The 21,868-nt window shown below is 32.9% G+C and overlaps 1 protein-coding gene across 4 annotated transcripts; it reads left to right on the top strand.

Moving 5' to 3' along the window:
* The first annotated feature begins 73 nt into the window (after nucleotides 1-73).
* PNUTS (Phosphatase 1 nuclear targeting subunit) lies at nucleotides 74-21,666 on the top strand. 4 transcript variants are annotated; one of them, XM_018515529.1, is made up of 10 exons: nucleotides 74-254; nucleotides 372-580; nucleotides 1,898-1,979; nucleotides 3,548-3,732; nucleotides 4,754-6,678; nucleotides 14,659-14,882; nucleotides 14,974-15,115; nucleotides 15,747-16,064; nucleotides 16,273-16,432; nucleotides 20,239-21,666. In XM_018515529.1, exons 3-10 carry the CDS (start codon nucleotides 1,977-1,979, stop codon nucleotides 21,038-21,040), a joined length of 3,759 nt encoding a protein of 1,252 aa, XP_018371031.1. In that variant the 5' UTR covers nucleotides 74-254; nucleotides 372-580; nucleotides 1,898-1,976; the 3' UTR covers nucleotides 21,041-21,666. The 4 variants fall into 4 exon arrangements, with proteins under 4 accessions (XP_018371031.1, XP_018371033.1, XP_018371030.1 ...); XM_018515531.1 differs by lacking the exon at nucleotides 372-580; XM_018515528.1 differs by having other exon boundaries at nucleotides 74-580.
* The last annotated feature ends 202 nt before the right edge of the window (nucleotides 21,667-21,868 follow it).

Raw genomic sequence — 21,868 nt, 5'->3', positions numbered from 1 at the left:
TCGAATCAATACAAATTCTAAATAGCATTTACATAGTGCTAACGTAACTTATCCCGGTTTGATGTTACTCATTGAATAGATTTAAATCGCAAACAATTTATTTTCATGCTAAGGTGCAAAAGTTAACGTAATTCGAGAGTACGAACGCGCGTCCGGAGTCATACTTTTGACCAGCTTGGTGGGAGAAACGGAATGTAGCCGAGCAACGAGCATTTCCGCCTTGTTCGTTGATTGCGGCGGTTTTACGCAGTCAGGTGAGGAGCGTCTTAAAAGTTGTCAAGGTCTAATTATATATAGCGGCGGAGGCGAAATAACGAACGGACACGTGTGCATGGTAACGGCGACGGATTCTAGACGACATTTAATTGCAGATGGAAAATGGACGACGGGGCGTGCGCGGATTACGTATGAGGGTCGCGTAGCGTCCGTGGATGCGACAGGAAGAGCCCGCAGGAGCAGCAAGCGGCTTTCTTATTATCAGGATACCTACAAACTCCATATTAGGATATGTTCAGGATATGGTTGCTTGCATCCATCGTGAATATTTATTTTCCATAAAAAGGATTTAATTTTAATCAATGTGAGTGGCTATTTCTATTCTCCAGCAAATAGAATAAAAAAAAAAAAAACAGACAGAGAGATTATAATTAGCGATTTTCACCAAAAGTATCAACATGATACTTTAGTAAAGGCAGAGTGACATATCCAACCAATGCCTGATGGTTGTAAGGCTTCTAAGTCATGTCTCGCGTAATCGTGGCATTATACGGATGTTCGGCGACGTGATAAGGGACAGCGTTATCATTCAACCGAAGGTGAATTCATGACGACTGTTGGTGACGTAATCGCATTCGTGATTTGGGTATCGAGCTAAGATGGTTTGCGAGAAGAACGTCTTTTCAAGTGTCATAATCTGATCGTGCCAGAATATCGTTGAGTTTTCCTATTAAATGAGTGTCGGAGTAGTAACAGAAAAAAAAAGTGTTGAACCTTTTTTCCTTTTAGATACCAATGCGAGAACTATGGACTCCAGATCGTTTTTTGTGTTATATAAATAGATTGAATAGAACGTCGGAGGGCGCGGAGAGGGGGGGGAGATGGGAAATTCGTCACAGCGACGGAGTGACAAAAGCACGGGTGTTGGCTGACGGTGGAGGGGCGTTCGCGATTCCGATTGGTCGCTCGCCAGGCGGGCGAACGGGGTCTCTGCGTCGCGGCTGCGCATTGAGCGGCCGGGCTAGTCGTGTGAGAATTACCATTGCTGATCAGCCGCACCTCGTTTTATCCTCATCTACGTCTTTGGAGCATTTTTAACGAGCGGCTTTTGCGATTCTCACTAACGTATCTATTTTAGAGGGATAGATTCTCTGCGTCGCGGCTGCGCATTGAGCGGCCGGGCTAGTCGTGTGAGAATTACCGTTGCTGATCAGCCGCACCTCGTTTTATCCTCATCTACGTCTTTGGAGCATTTTTTAACGAGCGGCTTTTGCGATTCTCACTAACGTATCTATTTTAGAGGGATAGGGAATGACATCTGGTAAATTACGTAATCCTAAACCTTATTGAGGGTAAATAGGTCATACGCGAGAACTTCGGGGAATTGCTCTTGCAACAGAATATCCGACGTCCTCGTTATGGCGTCTTATCTTTATTGCGCGGCACGCGGTTGTAATTTTCGTAGAAAATTGGACGAAATAACGGAGGTTCGATTTTGAAGGGAATTCTAGTAGTCGAGCGACGAATTAGGTTGAAATACCGCGATACGTTCGCTGGTCAGCCGGTCTACGTTTTGAGCGAACCTGCGAGAACACGTATTCTACAATATGGCGTGATGAGTGCGTCGCTTCTTGCTCGAGTCGCTGGATGCAATTATCAAGTATTTTACGTTTCATTGCAGACGCGCGCGCGGATGATTTTGAGGGTCGGTTCATGTCCAGTGTAATGAAAATGCGTAGAACGTCTTGAACATCAGCAAAATGGTGAGTTTGGCATACACACATATTTTTTTTTTTACTTTTATCACGAACATGACGAATTATCTGACAAACGCATAATTCAGGAGAGATGGCGCCACTTAGCTCGGTAAATCACGAAGGATCAATAACCTTCTGCCCCTCTCTCGACCTCGTATTCTACTTTTTCCGTTACGAAACCTTGGCGCATTTACCGACGTATGAAATTATTCAATTTGCTATTGTTTGTGGGTGTATAATATAAATTTCGTATCTGAATATAATGGTAGACAAATGAATGAGATTACTTTTATTTTTTTTTTTTTATTGTGTATATAAAATTTTATTGTGTAATATAAAATACGCGACAAAAAGATTGATTTTATGTATAATGGTTTTCATAAAAATTGTCTTTATAATTTAATAATGAACAAAAGAGAGAGGTGATGGTTACTTTTAAATCAATTAAAGAAAATTTATAAAATATTTAAATTTATTTAATTTATTAAAAAAAATATTTTTTTTTATATAAAAAAATATAGAGAGAAATATATTTTCCGAATATTTTGTTCAGGTAATACAGAAATCTATATACAAAAAAATTATTTTATAGCAATAATATTTATATATAAATATTAATTATTAATGAAATTTATTTGTGATTTGTCCACTAATATTTTTTTGGAATATTAACATAATCATATCGCGAAAACATAGTTCTGTACTGTAATAAATAATTGTAGTTTGCAAACGACTGGCCGTCGGCCAATCTATTAAGCTAATGACTTTTATTTAACATACTAAAAATATCTTTATGAGGATTGAGTTCAAAGTACTTTTTTTATAACTTACAAAAATCACAAGATAATATTAAAGACTGTCTCGTGGAAATTTGGACTTAAAAAATTTAGATTTGATTAACCTTACATTGTTAATTTTATGATTTATTATTTGACACTTCATAGATATATTGATGTCTATAAGAAATTAAATACACATATATACACGTCTACAAGAAATTATATACACATATATATACAATGATTATTTGATATAAATACAATATTATTTTTTTATTTAAAACTGCATCCTTCTATTATTATTACTTGTACTTGATATTGTCTGTGAATGATAATCATGGAAAACAAAATACAGTTTTGCAACAATATATATGATGTACTATAAATATTTACTTTTTAAAATGAAATATCTCTACAATAATAAATCATTTAATACTGCACTGTAAGCTAATTGTTCAGATATTTATATCAGACTGTTGAAATAGTCTAAAATGTCTATAATCTTCAATTGTTCCCGATCCTTTCTTATGTGATAAAAGAATTTATTTTTTGGATAAGAAATAGTAAGAAATTTATGTTTACTTTAAATCTTCATCTAAAACTTTTATTTAAATTTTATAACAAAAAATGTCAATGGCTGAAAACTTCTTAAGTTTTTCTTAAGATTTAAATAAGTACTTTGTATATCTTTTATTTTTAATAATTTTTTTGTAATATTTTAATTATAATCATTTTGTTTTTATAAATACATGTATATATATCAATAATGTTTTTCTTCTTAAATTTGTATTTCAGCCACGTATAGATCCTCTATCGTTACTCAAATGTCTTAGCGTTTTATTGGGCCCAACAGGAGGTATTAAGAGTAGAGAAGAAGTTCATCGATTAGCTAATTTAATGACAAAATTTTCTAAGAAGCTTGTTTCAAAATGCATTTACATACAAATATTGAAAACGACTAATACGGACTTGCTTAGTCAGTAAGTACTTGAATAAAATCTATATATATAATATTAACACATTTAATTTTACATACTTGATTATATCATTTTTTCCTATATTTTAAATTAGTAATGCAAATTAAAAAAAAAAGAAATTATTATTCAGCATGTTGAGATACACAAGTATATATAATTCGTATGTTTGTGTGAAAGAAATATTATAAACATGCAAGAGAAATTTGTGAAAGGCTCAGAACCATTAGACGGTGCTTATCGTGTGCCGTTTTTACTGATACGGGCCTTACATTTTAATATACTAAAACTCATTTAGAATTTCATAATTTATGTTATCAGAATACAGATCTAATATGTTATTGCTAAAACTTTTTATAGAAGAATAATAATTTAAAAACTTTAAAAATGTAATTATGCGATTATCTTTTGTTATTTATATATGAATTATTTTTAATATTTGTGAAATCATTATGTACTAAGTTTCCAGATTTCAGACGCTACTATATGAATACTGCGAGTGGTGAGGGGATGGAGAGGATAGCCTGGGGCGACAAAAAAACTTGATCGCGTTCAGCAGATTCAACTGTTGTAGAACAAATCCGTGAGTGCTCGCTGCTATTGGATGATTTAAAAGAATACACCAATAGCAGCGAACGCTCACGGATCCGTTCCGCAACAGTTGAATCTGATCCATCTCTATACTACTCGTAGTATTCATGAATACTGAAATCTAACGGCTGCGTTCAGCAGAAAAAGCAACTTTGCAACTGTTGTAAAATTTTTGAATATGATTGGTTTATACATTTAGATCAAGTGAGAAACTAAGAGCAAAACCAATCATATTAAAGAATTTTACAACAGTTGTAAAGCTGCTTTTCCTGCTAAACGCAGCCTTTGCTGTAGCTATTCTTCAAAATATTCAAATTTTAAATAGTATTGGGAAATTAGAATTTAAAATAGAGTATATAATTTAAGATAACATATTATTTATCCGATAGTACAAGCTAATATATTATTTTACATTTTACACTTTCTTTTTTTACAGATTTATGAGCGCTGGAGGATGGAATCTCATTCACACATGGCTCACTGATGGCATTCTTGCCAAGAATTGGGCTCTCATTCAAGAACTTCTCGAGCTTCTGCTGCTTTGTCCAGTAGATATTGAGCGGTTGAAGAGTAACAATTGTCCAAAATTAATCAAGGGTTTGTCGAAGGAAGGTAGTCATCAAGGTGTTAGGACATTAGCTAGTCGACTTGTAGAGCAGTGGCTGAAAATTGTAAAGGGAGAAGCGGCGCCGAATTCGGTGCCGGCTCAAATAATGACGGTTCCAGTACAATCGAATGCTACTATTGCTCAAACCGCGACTACTTCATCATCACAACAACAACAGCAGCAGTTGCAGTACTCTGTGAACACTCCGCAAATTGTAAATATCACTGAAACTGCAACTATTCACGTACAGGACTTGAAGCTCGAACAACAATCTACTCAATCTACTGTGAGTATTCCAATAAATCAGCAAGATCCAGAAAAGCAACAACAACTGCAGGAAAGGCTACAACCGCAAGTGGTGCAAATTGTTGGCAAGGTTCAGCAAACGCAAGTACAACCGCAAGTAACACAACAACAATGTAAAAAACAATCTTTTGTTGTTGTACAAACGACGACGACGACGACGTCTTCGACAGCACCACTGCCTGTTTATAAGATTACTATTCGCGATGGCAATCAGGTTCTCACGAAGGTAGAGACAGACGTCGCGAATATAAATAACGCCCTAAATACACCTAGTACGAGTACGGATAGTGAACAAGTCTTAAACCTTAAGGAAGTTAAGGTAGATTCGGAGGAGTTAGACGAGATAGAAGAAAATGGCAGTGCGACTATTATTCGAGACGATGTAGTAGATGTTGTACAATCAGATGATTCGGGACACGTTCCTAGTGAAGTGAAACAAACTTTAGTTAGTTCTAAAGATAATGAGGATACTGAAGGTGTTAAAAGCAAAGACATTAAAGACTCTAAAGACATTGTTAGTAGTGATAACGGTAAATCTAGTGATAAAGAAAATAGGGACTCTCATAAAAAAGATGATAAGAAATCTAGTAGTTTTGATAAGAAAAGTAGCAGCCATCATCATGGCTCATCTTCCTCTTCGTTATCGTCATCATCTAAAAGTTCTAAGCATGGCACAAGTTCCAGTGCACATCGCAGCAGTTCTACATCTCATAAATCTAGTAGTCACCGTTCCGGTTCTAGTAATAGTAGTAGTAGTAGTTCTAAAAGCTCCAGCTCTAACAAAGATAGGTCTTCCAAGGATAAGGATAAACATCACTCTAGCTCGTCCAGCAAGCATAGCTCAAATAGGAGTAAATCGGAGCGAGACAAGGAACGGGATAAGGAGAAAGAGAAGCAGAAAAAGGATCAAGCCGAGAAGGACAAAGCGACTCTGGAGAAGGTACAGGGTATAGCTCTGAGCTCTAAGATGGGTAAGATACCGAAGAAGCGAACGGAAGATGAGAAATCAGGCGATACAAGTGGAAGGAAGGCTTCAACCGAGTCGCGCGATAGCTCGAAAGAAAATAAAGAAAAGGCAGATTCGAAGAAAGATGTTATTGCGACAAAGCAAATTATTACCGAAAAAAAGAATATATCTATTTCCATTGAGAATAGAAAAAGTAGCCAGGATTCAGGGACGCGACCAAAGACTGTGAAGACGTTTAATTCTAAATTCAGATCTACGGGTCTAGAAGAAGAAGTAAAACCACCACCACCTAGATCGAAGAAAGTGGCTCCTGTTGTTGATAAGAAGATTCTACCTCCGAAATTACCCTTGAAGAGGCCATCGCCCATGAGAGACGTTCCATTGGTGGAGAGACGTATGAAGGTATCACTGGATTCGCCAACAACCCCACCAAGCGATGAGAAGAAGGGAGGAATTAAGCTGATTCCGCCAAAACCTAAACGTAAGTATACTGGTATCCTATTACAAACTGTGTATAAAATTTCTTTATTAATACATGATTTTTATCATAATTTTCTTTTAAAATACTGATACTTTTATATTAATTTAAATGTAAACATATGCTAATGTCCTTAGATAAAGCAGTCTATAGATTAAATTTTTAATTACCTAGAAATTTTACTCTATATACACTATATAAGATTAAACTTTTAAGTTTCATTCGATATGAATATCGGAAATATAATTAAAACCTTAGAAACATTTTTATATTGAATTATTAATATTAATTTTAAAGAAATAGTAAATACAGAAAAAATATGTACAAAAAGAAAAAAATATCTCTTTAAAATCTCTATTTAAAATCTCTTAATGTTTTATTGATTGAAAAAATTTATCAATGGTCTAGTAAAAATAGCAAAAGAGAAGTATAGAATAGAGTATAAAATATATATTATATTTTATTTTGAAGATTGTTGCATAAATTTTGTTTTATAAATATGTAATTCATCAACATATTTTATATATATTTCCAAATCTATCATTTTTTAATTATATGCATATAATTTTTATTTTATTCACATTAAAATATATTCTCAATGATATATTAAAATTCTCAATGAGGAACCGAAATAAATAATTAAATATATAATTATATGTTTATAGTATTTTTATATTCTATTTAGAATATAAAATGTATTATTTTATTACTGCTTTACCAAATTTATCATCTATCATTTTTATAACAAGACATTATAATGATTCTTTTATATTGTATATTGTATAGGCTCTAAGTTCTATTTTGGTAGAATAATGATTGTAAATGAATATAATGACTGCTTAAGCTTTGTACATTGGCGTGCTGCATTATATATACTTACTAACTCTGTAATATTGAGTTTGCAGATGGATGGCCGCTGAAGACAAACAACGAGATCCGGTATTATTTAACGCGATATTTTTACATATTGCGAATATTACTGATAATTTCTCTGTTTTAATGTTACATCGGACATTTTTTGCCTATGTGTACCTTTAATTACTGTTTCTTCCAGGCATATCATAGCGTAATATTTCTTAATAGTATACCCTTTCTCTATTTTCCCCAAAAAAATTATTACTAGCGTGTCTAGAAGATATAATAAGCCGTAATGATTTATTCATCGTGCAGTATGGAGAATTAACGGCTCTTGTTGTGTGTTCTGTGCGGATCACAGAAAATTAACATCTCTTGTTAGAAGAACGAAGCCATTAGGATTGACATCAAATGACATTCGACTACGAACTTTTTCATATATTAAGAATCTTCGATTTAGCAGGTAATCGATAAAATATTCATTAAAACGCGATTTTTCCAATCAGTATTCACACGATTGAAAAAGTATATATTTTATAAGCAAATTTAATTATTTCGGAGTAAGACACATTATTTCTCCGTTGAGAACAATAGAGAATATAAAAACAAGTGTTCTATTTCGATGGTTGGCATTGGGTCTGTGTTTTAATCTTCGATATATGAGTGAGGCAACAATACGAAGGCATCATACTGGAATAATCTTCCTAATTCTAATCTTTTACTAGGTAAGGCAACAAGTCTTGTCTATTCATATATATTTCTTCCTTTGTACATGTACACCCTTTTTAAACATTTGAATAAATTTATCAGAAATCTAGAAATATTTAACTCGTCGGTTTTTGCAGTACTACACATCTTGCTTGCTGTACGAGCAATTGTGCATTGCTTTTTGATAACGAGTAATCGTATGTATCGCGAGCCCATCCAGATTTCCATCCTCTCATTGATTCTTAACAAGCAAAATACGTAAATACGTAAATAATAACGTAAATATTGCTTCGAATTATTCGATTTTTGGGAGGAGGATTATGTTAACGTTTCTCAGATTAGAGTATTGCGTTTAAATGAAAGTTTCTTTTATTTACATGAAGATGGTTCCATTAGTCGTCGAATATATCCCAGCTAAGTGTACTTTAATAGATTTTGTAAAGCGTTAATTGACAAATGATAAGATTACAAAATTTATACAGAATCTGTTATATTGAATGTCACAAAAAATATAATTAAGAATTTGTTTACACAATCGGGCATTTACACGCAAATTTGGTGCAGATTTCCGACAGTGGAAGTTTAACAGAATCTGCTAAATTATGTTGACAGACAGACTTTGCAAGCAGATACGAGCGTAATACAAATATTAATATATTGAATTTGCATTTTTTGAACGAATTTCCTGCCATTCTGTTAATAGTTTGTAAACAGTTGCTTACTGGGATATATATTTGTTTGCCAACGAAACGTGAATATTTTGTCCAAGAGATATCGGCGGATAATGTCATAATTTTTCCATATGTACAAATCTGTGAATTTATCAGAGAGAATTGAAATTTGCGTAGGGCAAGTGATTCAACACCTTTAATAGATGTGCAAGGAGAAAAAGTGATAAAGTATTATTTATTTTGTGAGATAGAGAGTGAGAGAGAGAGAGAGAGAGAGAGAGGAGAGAAAGAGAGAGAGAAAGTGTAAGAAAAGAACGATTGAGAGTGTGACTGAGAAGAAGAGAGACTGGTGAAGAACTAAAGACAATTTCGTGAAGCAACGTTGAATAATGCGGTGGACCGATGGATTGAAAGTAGCACTGAAAGTGCACGAATTCCCAAGCTGCATATTCGACGTCTTCGAGCAAGAAGGCCTCTCGGACCAGCAGGGCCCCCTTTACAACCACCGACATCGTCGGCATGGCGCTTCTTTGCTAATTGTTCATGTAGCTAAACGAAACTGGAGTGAAAGAGACAGGATCGTAAAAAAGAAAAAAAGAGAAAAGATAGAGGGCCAAGATAGATCGCGCTCCAAAATTTGCAGCTCAAGCGTGTATCTATATAGAATACTTTTTTGGCAGTTTGCATTTGATGGAAAATGATATTGTTAAGAAATTCTTCATAATTCTACAAAAGTTGTCAGAAATTAATAATTATTCGCGATAATTGCATTCGCTTCAACGGATAAACGTGCAACGAAGCACGTGTACAACGAAAGAAAGTTGTATAACGCGGCTTGCGCGGGGCTTTTTCTGTATCCGTGTCGCATGGCGTCGATGACGAGATTCGCGCTTCATCGCAAATTTTGGTGCGACGACAATTTCATTTCGCGTCTCGGAAAAATTACGCAAGATTTGATTTTTGGAAAGTTACCTCATGTGGACGGGGAAGCTCGCCGCATCGAGAGGACGGGGTGCAACGAGGTTCGTGAGACGAATCACGTGTTCCAGCCCACGTGTCGGCGATGAAATTTTGTTGCATCTCTCTTGCGACGATTTCAGCGTCCGAGTTCTGTCCCGGGTTTGGGACTGACTTTACGTGGGATTTACGCGCGACACCGTGTGTAAGTTCAAACGAAATCGCGCTTTCGCGAGAGATACACTATCGCAGAGACCGATGTTTTTGCGACCGTCTCCACGCCGACGCACGTGGCTCATTGTCCGTGCGTGTGCAGGTGTGCTGCCGTTGGCTGACGTATACCGCGCTACGGGATCCATATCTACTAACAGTTCGACGCACATCGACTTGATTCCTCCTTGCGCGGCGTCCACCGCTCTCCGTGAGATTTGCGGAAACGGAAAAACTATTCTATCCAAAAGAGTGCAAATATATGCATAATTGCGCTCGGATAATAATTTTTCTTGATTTATCAATACATAATTAATTGATAACCTTTTTTATCCGTTAACATGGTTATTATACGGTCGGCGATCGTATTTGAGAGAGCGCGGAAGCGTTTTCTACGATCCTCACACGTGCTTGTATATATTTTGTGATATTTTTATACACGCATATAGAAAGATATTCTATTTTTAATTGAATAATATATAAAAGAGAAAGTATACAAAGACACGATCATGGCAGTATCTAATTATCGATTTTTATTCTAACGCGTTTAAAAACTTGGAATCGGTAGAAAATTTATTCAAATTTTGTGCTTTTTAAATATCGAAAAACAAGAATCGTTTTCCATCAAATACATATCTTCGATTGATATACTTGGACTGAATGGTTTTACAAACGAAATATTTGCAGAATATTTGCATATAATCAGATAGAATATTTTTATTGTTTCTTTTTATACACATTGACATACACACATTGCCATATTGTAAATTGTTAGGCTAATGTTTAAAATTAATAGGCAATAAATCCTATTAAATGTACAAATAAATAAGATTATCTCGAATTTATTTCGGAGCTGTAACATGCGCCGATTTCATTAGTATTGTATTGAATTATGGATTAAAGAGCCAGCAAAGTGATTGTGCTTTTAGAATGCGCGTTTAAATTTATCTTTGGAATATGTTGACACGTTTGCTCGATAAAAAAACTTCTATTGTGCAAACAGAATAATATTTACTGTCATTTAATAGCACATTAGTTGTTATTCTTATACAAATAATATATATATATATATATATACCGTTTCAAGTGCACATTCAAAATTGTTTTTGGATACAGTGAAATCTCGATCGCAATTTAAGTACATATTTTTAATGTATAATTTAGTTTCAAATTGTTACAACTGTATAAAATATACGTTTATATATAATAATATTAAACGAATAATAAATAAATAAAACGGGATACGAATGTTTATATAGTTTCATATTAATTTAACTGAAAGTACGAGACAATGAAAATTGTAACGATTTATTTCTTATGTATATATGTATATATACATAGGAAAGTTCTACTAGTTTCTTAGATGAGCGATTAGAATCGTTTATATTGTTATTTGCACGAATGAATTTCAATTCTTACAACATTGTGAACTTTCGCATAATTTTTAATCAACGTGACGCAATGAGGTATTTAAAGACCGTGGATTGCATCGAGAGTATACCTTAATACACGACACTATTCGACGAAACTCTGCTTAGAGAGCAGATAAATGTCATGTTTTTCTTTTTTATCATAGATTTGTGTGGAAATAAAAAAATCCTTCATAACACAACCTATACTCTCCTTAATTTTTATGTTAATTTCTATTGTTGCTTTTTATTTCAGTATTGTCAGTGTATACTTTCTAATATTTGAGATATAACTCAGTTATTCTATTCATTATTCGAATTTGTGGATTTAATAAGAATATCTGAATAGTATCCAAATATTGATAGTATTACTCTACATTGTATCCTTTAAAATATTAAAAAGCTAGTTTAATACAAATCCTATTTTGTTTGTAGTATGTTAAAGCCTTTTTCTATTACTTGTAAAATGGGACAGCGATTCTATATGATGAAAATATTTATCCACATGAAGGATGATAAATTTACGCATATAAAGAATGATAAATTTATACATATAAATGATAATAAATTAATGCATATAAATAATAATAAATTTATATGCTTTAGTGTGTTGTGATACATTTCTCTAAGATTATTCCTTATATTAAATTGCGATTTAAAAAAAAATAAAACATAAAATGATAAACGAATATCTTTCTTAATCACCATATTAACATAATACTTATGTATGTAATAGCATTTTTTCATATATATGTATATATAGAAATCCCAAGTAGCACAGCAGCGCTTGCAAAGCATTAAAAAAGTGATTATATGCGCTTTTTTAGCGCTTTGTTAAGTGATTATATGCGCTTTTTTAACGCTTTGTAAGCGCTGTGTGCTACTTGGGATATCATTTTTACAATTTGTAATAGTCAAGATCTTATTGAAGCGACTTAAATTTGTTTTCATAATAAATAGACTTATATTGTAAAGACAACTGTAATTTAAATACAATTATTACAAATTTTCTTTTTGCTTATGAATTTTTTTATTATGAATATACGTAATCGCAATTGTTATCGCTATTTTGTATGATTTTTATGTGCAGTAAGAATAAATATAAAAATTCATTTTATAAAGAATGTATATCAAAGAAATATATTCAACAGTTTAATAAAAACTAAGTATTGAATTAAATTAAATAATAAATATCAAAGAAGAGCGCCAATAAGAGTGAACACAGAAATCGTTATAAATTTGTTGATAATAAATCCATCACACAATCCGTTCATAGCTTTCATAACGATCAAATAATGTTTTACTGTTCACCAACAATTTCACGGAAATTTTGCACTGAAAAGAATTCGAATTGTAAATTGAAATATCTATATATAATTGTATTATACGTTCGTTTTACAGAAAAAGTCTTTAAATAATTAATTAAGTAAAGTTATTAATACTAAAAAAAAACTCCGTGCTGGCTTTTATTAGCATATTCTTTTTTGATATTTATTATTTAATAATCATGTGAAATAATACCTAATATTTATCTTACACTTTTCAGTGATGTAATTATAAAGTGATTTAAAGAAATATATATTTTTTTGTAAATCGTTATTGCCTTAATTTTAAAATATTTCTTTATATAATAATGTTAAATTAAATTATAGACATTTATTATACAAAATATAAATGTACATATAACATTGTTAAAATATTATTGATTTTATTCGATATATCAAAATTTATTTTTTTTTCTACTATTATAGTATGATGTGCAACATAAAAAATCATCTTGAATATATTTTATCCAATTTAATAAAAATAAAATTTATAAAGAAACACTTATTATTTTCTCTCAAAAATAAATATTAAATATTACAAGTTAAAAAAGCTTTAATAAATTAAATAATTTATTTAAAAAGTATAAGAACTCTTTCAATAAATATTTGTAGTTAATAATATATAATAATTGTATTGGATGCATAATTACTTTTCGTTCAAAATCGTTATACTCTAATTTACGTTTATGTTGCACACACGGTCTATTTCTTACGGCTCGTATATCACTTACGACCTAGAAATATAATAACACCATTATTATTGTCTAATTTGTTTCTTAATTCTTTTTATATTATTTATATAACTAATATATATATGTGGGGACAATGTAAGACATTCTTTCAAAAAATATACTACTGATTTAAATCTATATCTCTTTTCTCTTACAGGATGTATTGAGCAGAATTGAAGACAAACTCTTTTCGGCAAACAAGTTATCGTTAATTTCAATTATAAAAAATGTTTCCTGACATTAAAGAACTGGTATTTTATTTGCAGCTGCTGAAAAGTGGGAAACATTTTTTATTTTTTCAGATACCGAATGCCGAATACCGAATACTATTAAAGCAATGAATGAATCCTCATGACTTTGCGACTACCGGCATAATATTTTTACGTAACAATTTTTGCAAATCACAAATCCATTTACAGAAACAGTAAAATATATAAGTAGCTTGAAAATATATTTGATGTAATTACATCAATTATATAATTATATATACAAGTATTTCTTACTGTTCAGGCATAATTTCAGATATGAATTCAGAAAATATGATAAGCATAGTTTATATAAATATATTTTTTGAAATGATGAATCGAAATTATTGAAAAAATTGACAAAAAGAATTATTTAACGAGATAAGAATACTCAGAATTGAGAGTTCAGAAATGAAATAGAAGCAGCATCTATACTAATTCGTTTCATCATTTTGATGTCAAGAGTTTCTTTGTGGAATTATGCCTATGTTAGGAGAAACGCTGTATATTTATAAATTTTTATAGTATAATATGATGAAACGTATCGCTGTTTTCCAGAATCGTTTTAAGCAGAATTTCCAAGATGTGCTCCACCTCTCTTATTTCTTTTAGAAAATCTTGAAATTTTGAATATTTATTATTCGGCTTTAATGTCGTGTACACTGCAGATTTTCGTATTTATGTTTCTCAATTGCTTTCAATTTCAGATACCGGGATAGCCAAGTTGAAATTTAATTTTGCAAAATATTTTTTTACTCAGAGAGAAAGAGAGAGAGAGATAGAGAAAGAGAGAGAGAAAAGTTGCAGATTCAATAATTTATTGTTGTTTTCTTATCATTAACGATAATTCTCAAAATTTTTTCTGTTTTCAGCGATGATGCTACAAGAAAGCGACATGTTCATGGATGCTCTCACTGCGTCTACCAAAAGCAAGGAACCGAGAAAGCGTAAACGGAGAGCTTCGATCACGAAAGATGGACCCTCAGAAACTAAGAAACAAGAAATTATTAATTCCGATAATCGCGAGAGCACGCCGCCACCTTCGCCTTCAAATGTTGAAGAGAAATCGTCAGTCGCTCTCAAACCTAATTTTAAGGTAAATATGCCGGATATATAGAGTTGGATATAACATTATTATACTATATAGTTGTACAAATTTATTACGTAATAACTGAATTTTTTTACAGTTCTATCAGGACACGCTGGAAATAGAAGAAGATAAAGATCAAAGAGAAAGAGAAAGTGGCGAAGAAGAATCGAAGAAGGATAAAGATCTGATGCTTGATGAAGAGAAAGACAATAGAGACGATGATGATATTGGAAGTAACAGTACGTATTATTTTACCATACCTATTTCATTACCTCTTTCTACCAATGTAGATTAACTTCAATCTCAGTTTAACTCGCTCTTCATCTTTTTCTAATTCTTAGAACTAAAAAGAAATGAAGAGTTATAGCGTTTTTCTTTAGAATGCACTGGGTATAGCTTTGCATCGCACAAGTTGCGTGTACACTACTTCATTATGCGCTAAAATCCTGCTACCGGTTAACTTCCATTTTCAAATTTTAAATAGCACACTGGCTCCACACCGTCCCGTTGAGACGGTATAGCAAAATCGCACTTCGTGCATAAAACTTGCTTTACACCGTAATCACGCAAATACGGTACGCCTACTATTATATAAGCTATGGAAACGCTATTAATTGAAAGATTAAAATAAAAGTGGACATAAGTAGCGAAAAATATCTCCGTTAAAAAATTAAACTGCACATAAAAAATTATATAATTATATGGCTTTATTTTATTTACATATATAATTTAATATTTTTTTATACATTAAAAATTAATGTTATTATTATAATATACCTTAATATTACAAATCATTCTTCTGTATCATCATGTTAAAACAAGAGTTAAAATTGTCTAAATAATAATTAATATATATTTGTTTTATCCTAGCACCGACACCCGAGGATGACGTGGACGAAATGAAAGACGTAGAATCACCAGAAGATGCGTCTTCAGTAGTTTCCGATTCAATTAAGAAGGATAGTTCCTACCCCGAAATACGATATGTAGATGGACTTAAAAGCGTTCTACTACTTCAAAAGCGTAAAGGGCCGAAAAAGGTTTTGAAGTGGAAGACAGATCTAGAATCTATACGTTATTTCGAATTGGACGAAACGGAAAGAGTTAACGTAACGAAGACATTTACCGACATGAAACAGATGGAAAAACAAAATGAGAGGGAGGCATTCCAGATGGCCCGAAAATTAAGTACGTATTCATAAGATAATAATATAATTCTTTTAACTACAATTACATCATTAAGTATTTGTATTTATATAAAGTGCAATAATATACTCGAAAATTATTTTACAGTTATTTATTTTAATTATTTATATTCCAAGCATGATTATATATATACATATATATATATATATATACAGAATATAATATATAAAATGCTTTTTTGTGTTATTAGATACTGAAGATTTAATGGAAGAGAGAACGAGATGGAAACCTTTAATTCCGATTGATCTACCTCCTCCGTTAGTGGATCCCGGGAAGGACAGCAAAGAGAAGGATATTCAATATGCTCGCGAGAAGGGCATTCTACAAGCCCTTTATTTTAATCGAAGCATGTACGTAATAATTTCGTTGATATTTTAACGACATTTCGCGACAACGAAATGAAATATATTTTTGTAACATATTTTTTTATAACATATTTATTGCACAAAAATACTAAACAATAGAAGTAGAAACCGTATCTATATCTGCTCAAATAGCACAGTAGCTGTTAAAGCATGCTTCTATAGAATCGTCTCTGTAGTTTGGGACTGCATACAACACTAGCCAAACTAGGCGAAACGAACTACATTATTCTAGTGTAGGTCCTTAGACATTAGGTCCATACTCAGAAATGAGAGAGCGGATAGTCTGGCAAAGCTGGGAGATTAGAAGTGGGTCCGGCTGATCAGACTGTTACAGTTTTCTTTTCCGTGAATAAAAGAATCATTAAAGATTGATTGGAGCAGGAGTATCTGAGCTCACATTAAATGGTAAAGGGCTGCCGACAATCCAATTAATGAAACAAGCCAATCAGGACAAAGGAGTTAATGACAATGCAATGGGGAGAAAGAAACTGAGATTGACCTTCTTATGGGAGTATATCCCCCAACGCTCATCTATATGACTTTAAACTCGCCACTGTTCTATGCTCACTTGTAAAAAAATATAGATCTGGGGCTATATGTTTATTGAGCCACAGGATCTAGAAGAAAAGAATAAGCAGTCTCATAAGTTTAATACGTTGTACAGAGCTAGGATTAACTGCTTAACCTCGTAAACAAGCGAGGAGTAATAAAGGAATATATAATATCTATAAATCTAAACAATAATAAATAATAAGAACTCCTCAATATTGAAACTAAAATTATAAAAAAGCATTTTTACTTTCGCATCCAATGTTTCACCAGAGGAATTTGGAATTTATAATTAGTATTTTATTAGCGAATGATAATCCAATTAATTTTATTTTTGACACAATTTTTGAATGATTAAAGTGTTTTTGCTTAGTAATAAAAGAGGATGTTAAAAAAGTGTTGATTTTGGCCCCCAAGGGCCTGAATAGACCTTGAAAAATCATCGGATCCTTAGAAAATAAGAAATAACAATTTGTTCAGGAAGTAGTGAGAACATTGCTAGAATAGCTTAAATATAGTAAAAAATGACACTCAAAAACCTTTATTATTGATAGCTTTACATCACTCCTATATTTGCGACTTCATCATATAATACACAAAATAAGATAATTGGCCCAGCAATGGATACTTCACTAATAATTCGTTTTTGGGCTTGTATGCAATTGACATATTAATCCCATCCTGGATAGTGCTAAAGTAGTCCGCAATCTTTATATGAAGAATGTATTTATACGTTTCTGGCTAAAATCAATATTTTTCACTTATTAATTGTATATGTGAATGTCATTTTTTACTATATTTAAGCCGTTCTAGCAATGTTCCCATCCTCCACTTCCCGGACAAACATACACACACACACACACACACACAAACGATTGTTATTTCCTATTTTCTGAGAACCCAAACTGATTTTCCAAGACCTATTCAGGTGTACCTTGGGGGCTAAAATCGAAACTTTTTAAATATTCTCCTTTATACGACAAAGAAAGGCTAGCAATAGTAATTCTAAAACTAATTCTTTGTACCATACATTAAAAATATTTCCAACAAATTTAGAGACATTATAATGTACATACAAAAATGTCTTTTTGCAGTCTCAATAAATTAAATAAATTTATTAAGGTGCATAAAGACTTATTTCCAGATTCCTCTAAAAACAACGTTATTTACCGCATAAATTGTAGTGATTGTGATGCGTCTTATGTGGATCAAACAGATAGAAAATTACAAACCCGAATTTCAGAACATTTTAACCATATTAAAAGAAATATTCTTCACATACAATTATAATGGAGCATAGGATGCGTTACAATGGGCACATTCAGCAGACTGAACAGTTGAGTGAGCGCTCGCTGCTATCGATGTATTCTTTTAAATCTAAAATTCTTATTGGATGAGCTAAAAGAATACATCAATAAACAGCGAACGCTCACTCAACTAAGTATAAGCATATTCAGGCATATGACGGCCAAAGCTAGATCTTTTTTGCCTAAATAATTCCCAGTGAATTATCTATATCCTATATATGTACATGCATATATATCATATTTTTGTAGTTATTCAAACTGCGCGTTGAAATTTTTCCGGACTTTATCTAATGCAATTAAACTACTGCAATAATATCACGAGTTAAATTAAATTGATAATGTGCTGAAAACCTTAAATAAATTTATTGCGAAAAATATTACCTCGGCCGGGACTTGAATCCGGATCTCTTGTATTCCGTACGAGCGTTCTAAGCCATTAGACCACCGAGGCTCACTCAACTGTTAAATCTGCTAAATGTACTCATTTGGTGCGTTCAGAACGACAACCGCTCACTGAGCTCTTTCATCTGATTGGTCTATATTTTAGAATCTAATGGAATATGCCAATCAGACAAAAGAGCTCACTAAGCGGTTGTTCTGAATGCTTCCAATGGTTGTGTACAGCAGACTTAACTGTTGCGAAGTAGATCCGTGAGCGCTTGCTGCTATTGGATGATCTAATACGTGATCTACAATAGATAGTAGCAGTAATGGATTAAGGATGAGGCGTTGAATAGAATCAACCAATCATAGCTGTGAGGATAATAATCAACTATGATTGGTCGATTTTTATGCCTACTCTTTAATTCATTACTGTTACTGCTCATTATGACCACGTATAAAAGAATACACCAATAGCAACGAGCGCTCAACACGACCAATCATGAATTTCATTGGGAAGATGTGAAAATTTTAGATATTAAAAGTATTTTTAATAAGCGCGCGCGCGACTCATGTCAAAAATAATACACATTAAACAATAATGTAATGTTCTTAACTTAAAGACAGATATCGAAAATCTAGATTCTCCGTATTTTGCGGTTTTCAATGTGGCTAAATATTTTGTATTTTTTAACAAAAATCTTGACAAGTTCCTGCGTGATTTTAGTCTAATTCGACAACATTTATTTGCAATTTTACGTTAGAAATGGACATAGCAGGACCGTTGTCTCACTACAATTTTTACATAACACTATTATAAATTATTAAAAAAAAATTTTTTTATCACTCACATTTTTTATTAATGTTTGATCATCGCTTCTATACAAAAATTCCCTATTGGATTGCGGGGGTTCGTGGCGAGTATCTGTTATAAATTTATGAGTCTTTCATCATATTGTATGTGTCCACATTATATTGTTTACAGTTTCTGATTCCAATGAATCAGGAAACTCTTGGATAACTCACACAATGTATAGAAATACTGCACTCATTTTGTTACCTTTAGAAGGCGTTTCACTGAGGATGACTTAAAGATGAAACATTTAATTATTATATATTGCTACATTTTAATATGTAATAATTGTAATAAACACAATATATAATCGCACTGTTAACTACGTTGACTTATTTTTTTATAATTTTAGTTTCTATAAATCTAGATTACGCTAAGGACTGTTCTAATCCATTTTATTACTTCTATTTGTACAAAAATAAATTAATTTTATGTAATGAAAAAAAAAAGTTTTTACAAAACTATTTAGATGTAAAAACGTCTTACACAGAATTGATGCTTTCAGATGCGCAACCGCTTACTGAACGCTCAGTGTGCTCTTTCATCTGATTGGCATATTCTGTTAGATCCTAAAATAGACTAATGAAAGAGCTCCCTTAGCGCTCAGTGAGCGGTTGCGCATCTGGATACACCCAATGTAGCATATATTCAAATTTTCAATCAGTTGGAAATTTTCAATTCTGATTACTTTTGTACTATAGGATTCCAGATTCTGCAGCCGAACCTGATGAAGAACGGCATCACCTACTGACCGATCCTAAAATAATACCATTAGAAGATCTCACGGGCAATAAGGAGAGCGAGAAGGATTTCACAGCGGTACCATGGCCGGAACCTAAGCCGCAACCACCACAACCGTCAACTGTAACGACGTTCCATTATCCGACGACGTATCCGCACAATCAACAAAACATAATGACACCTATGGGACCTCAACCGACAATGGGCCCCATACCGCAAATGCCACAACAGATGATGCCTCCCACGCACATGGCTCCCATGACTCAGGAGATGGCGGGACCAATACCAGCCACCGGTGGTGGTGGTTGGAGAACAGGCGATGGCAAAGTTCTCGTGCCAGACGTTAATATAAACCCGATGACAAACATGTCGGGTGGTTTTAATCAGGGGATGGAGGGTGCTCCCATGGTACCACCGGGAATGATGGGACCACCGCCCATGTATAATCAAGAGGGCTATGGCATGATGTGCCCAGATGACATGGGATATAATAACTTTCAAGGTCCGCCCGGACCGATGTACGGTCCTCCTGGACCTAACTTTCCGGGTCCGAGAGGCGCCCATATGCATAACAGAGGTAGAGGGCCTGGTTGGGGGTATCGTGGACCTGTTAGAGGTGGTTGGAGGGGCGTCGGCGGAGGTGGATGGCGAGGAAGTGGAAAACAACCACCGGTATGTAGACAATTTTCGAAAAATGGTTTTTGTCGAGTCGGTGATAAATGCCAATATCTTCATCCTGGTGTAAACTGTCCGCCGTTTTAAAAGTGAAACTGAAATAGTGTGATAATTAAATTGGATACTAGTGATTTAATATTGACTGAGTGATATTGAAAGAATGTCTTCAATTGGAAGTACTCAAAAAGTGACGAAGCAGAAGAGAAGTGGAATTACTTGGCTGCGTTTTAATGATATATTCATATTATCGATAATTTATCTATGGAACTTGTATCGATGGCAACTTGTTTGGAGAGCAGATTCGAGTGCACACGCGAACAATGCGCTACAAGCAATTCCCAAAGCGATTAAGTGATTAATGTGCAATTTTTTATAAAGAGCCTCTGACTACATATGAATACTATTTCTATCTAATAATACTCGATGCGTTTAAAAGTTATGTAAATATGATGACATTTCAATGAATGTGATATAAAGTTGTCACAGCACTCGATATGGTCGATTGCAAGCGCATTGTAAAATTGAATTGTAACCATACTAAATTCATATCGGCTGCTGGACAGCAGAGCATTTGAGAGATTGTTAAATTAATCCTTTGTTCAATTCTTCGAATTCTCTTATGATTTATTTCTAGAATCATACCATCGATATTTGAGTACGAGATTTTTCCTTCCTTTCTTTTCATTATTATCCTTTCATGTTTGTATTTCCTATACGAGGCCATTGCCGAGATTATAATTATTTAATATAGTTATATTAAATAATTATATTAATATAATTATATTAATTTAATCATTTAATATAGTTTCCAAATACGATTCAAAAAATTATAAAGAAAGTTGAATTATATTGATGTGACAGCTAAAGTATTCTACACACATTCTTGAAATTTTTTATTGAGACTCATGCTGTACG

The sequence above is a fragment of the Trachymyrmex cornetzi genome, unplaced genomic scaffold, assembly GCF_001594075.2.
Source record: "Trachymyrmex cornetzi isolate Tcor2-1 unplaced genomic scaffold, Tcor1.1 scaffold579, whole genome shotgun sequence".
Taxonomy (NCBI): Eukaryota; Metazoa; Arthropoda; class Insecta; order Hymenoptera; family Formicidae; genus Trachymyrmex; species Trachymyrmex cornetzi.
Note: the sequence above shows the minus strand (reverse complement) of the source record. Positions and strands in the feature narration are given on the sequence as shown.

Excerpts from the sequence above, each read along its gene's own strand:
- PNUTS (XM_018515531.1), top strand. Across the intron at positions 3,733-4,753 it reads AATACGGACTTGCTTAGTCA|ATTTATGAGCGCTGGAGGAT; the intron begins GTAAGTACTTGA and ends CTTTTTTTACAG. Across the intron at positions 16,433-20,238 it reads CTTTATTTTAATCGAAGCAT|GATTCCAGATTCTGCAGCCG; the intron begins GTACGTAATAAT and ends TTTGTACTATAG.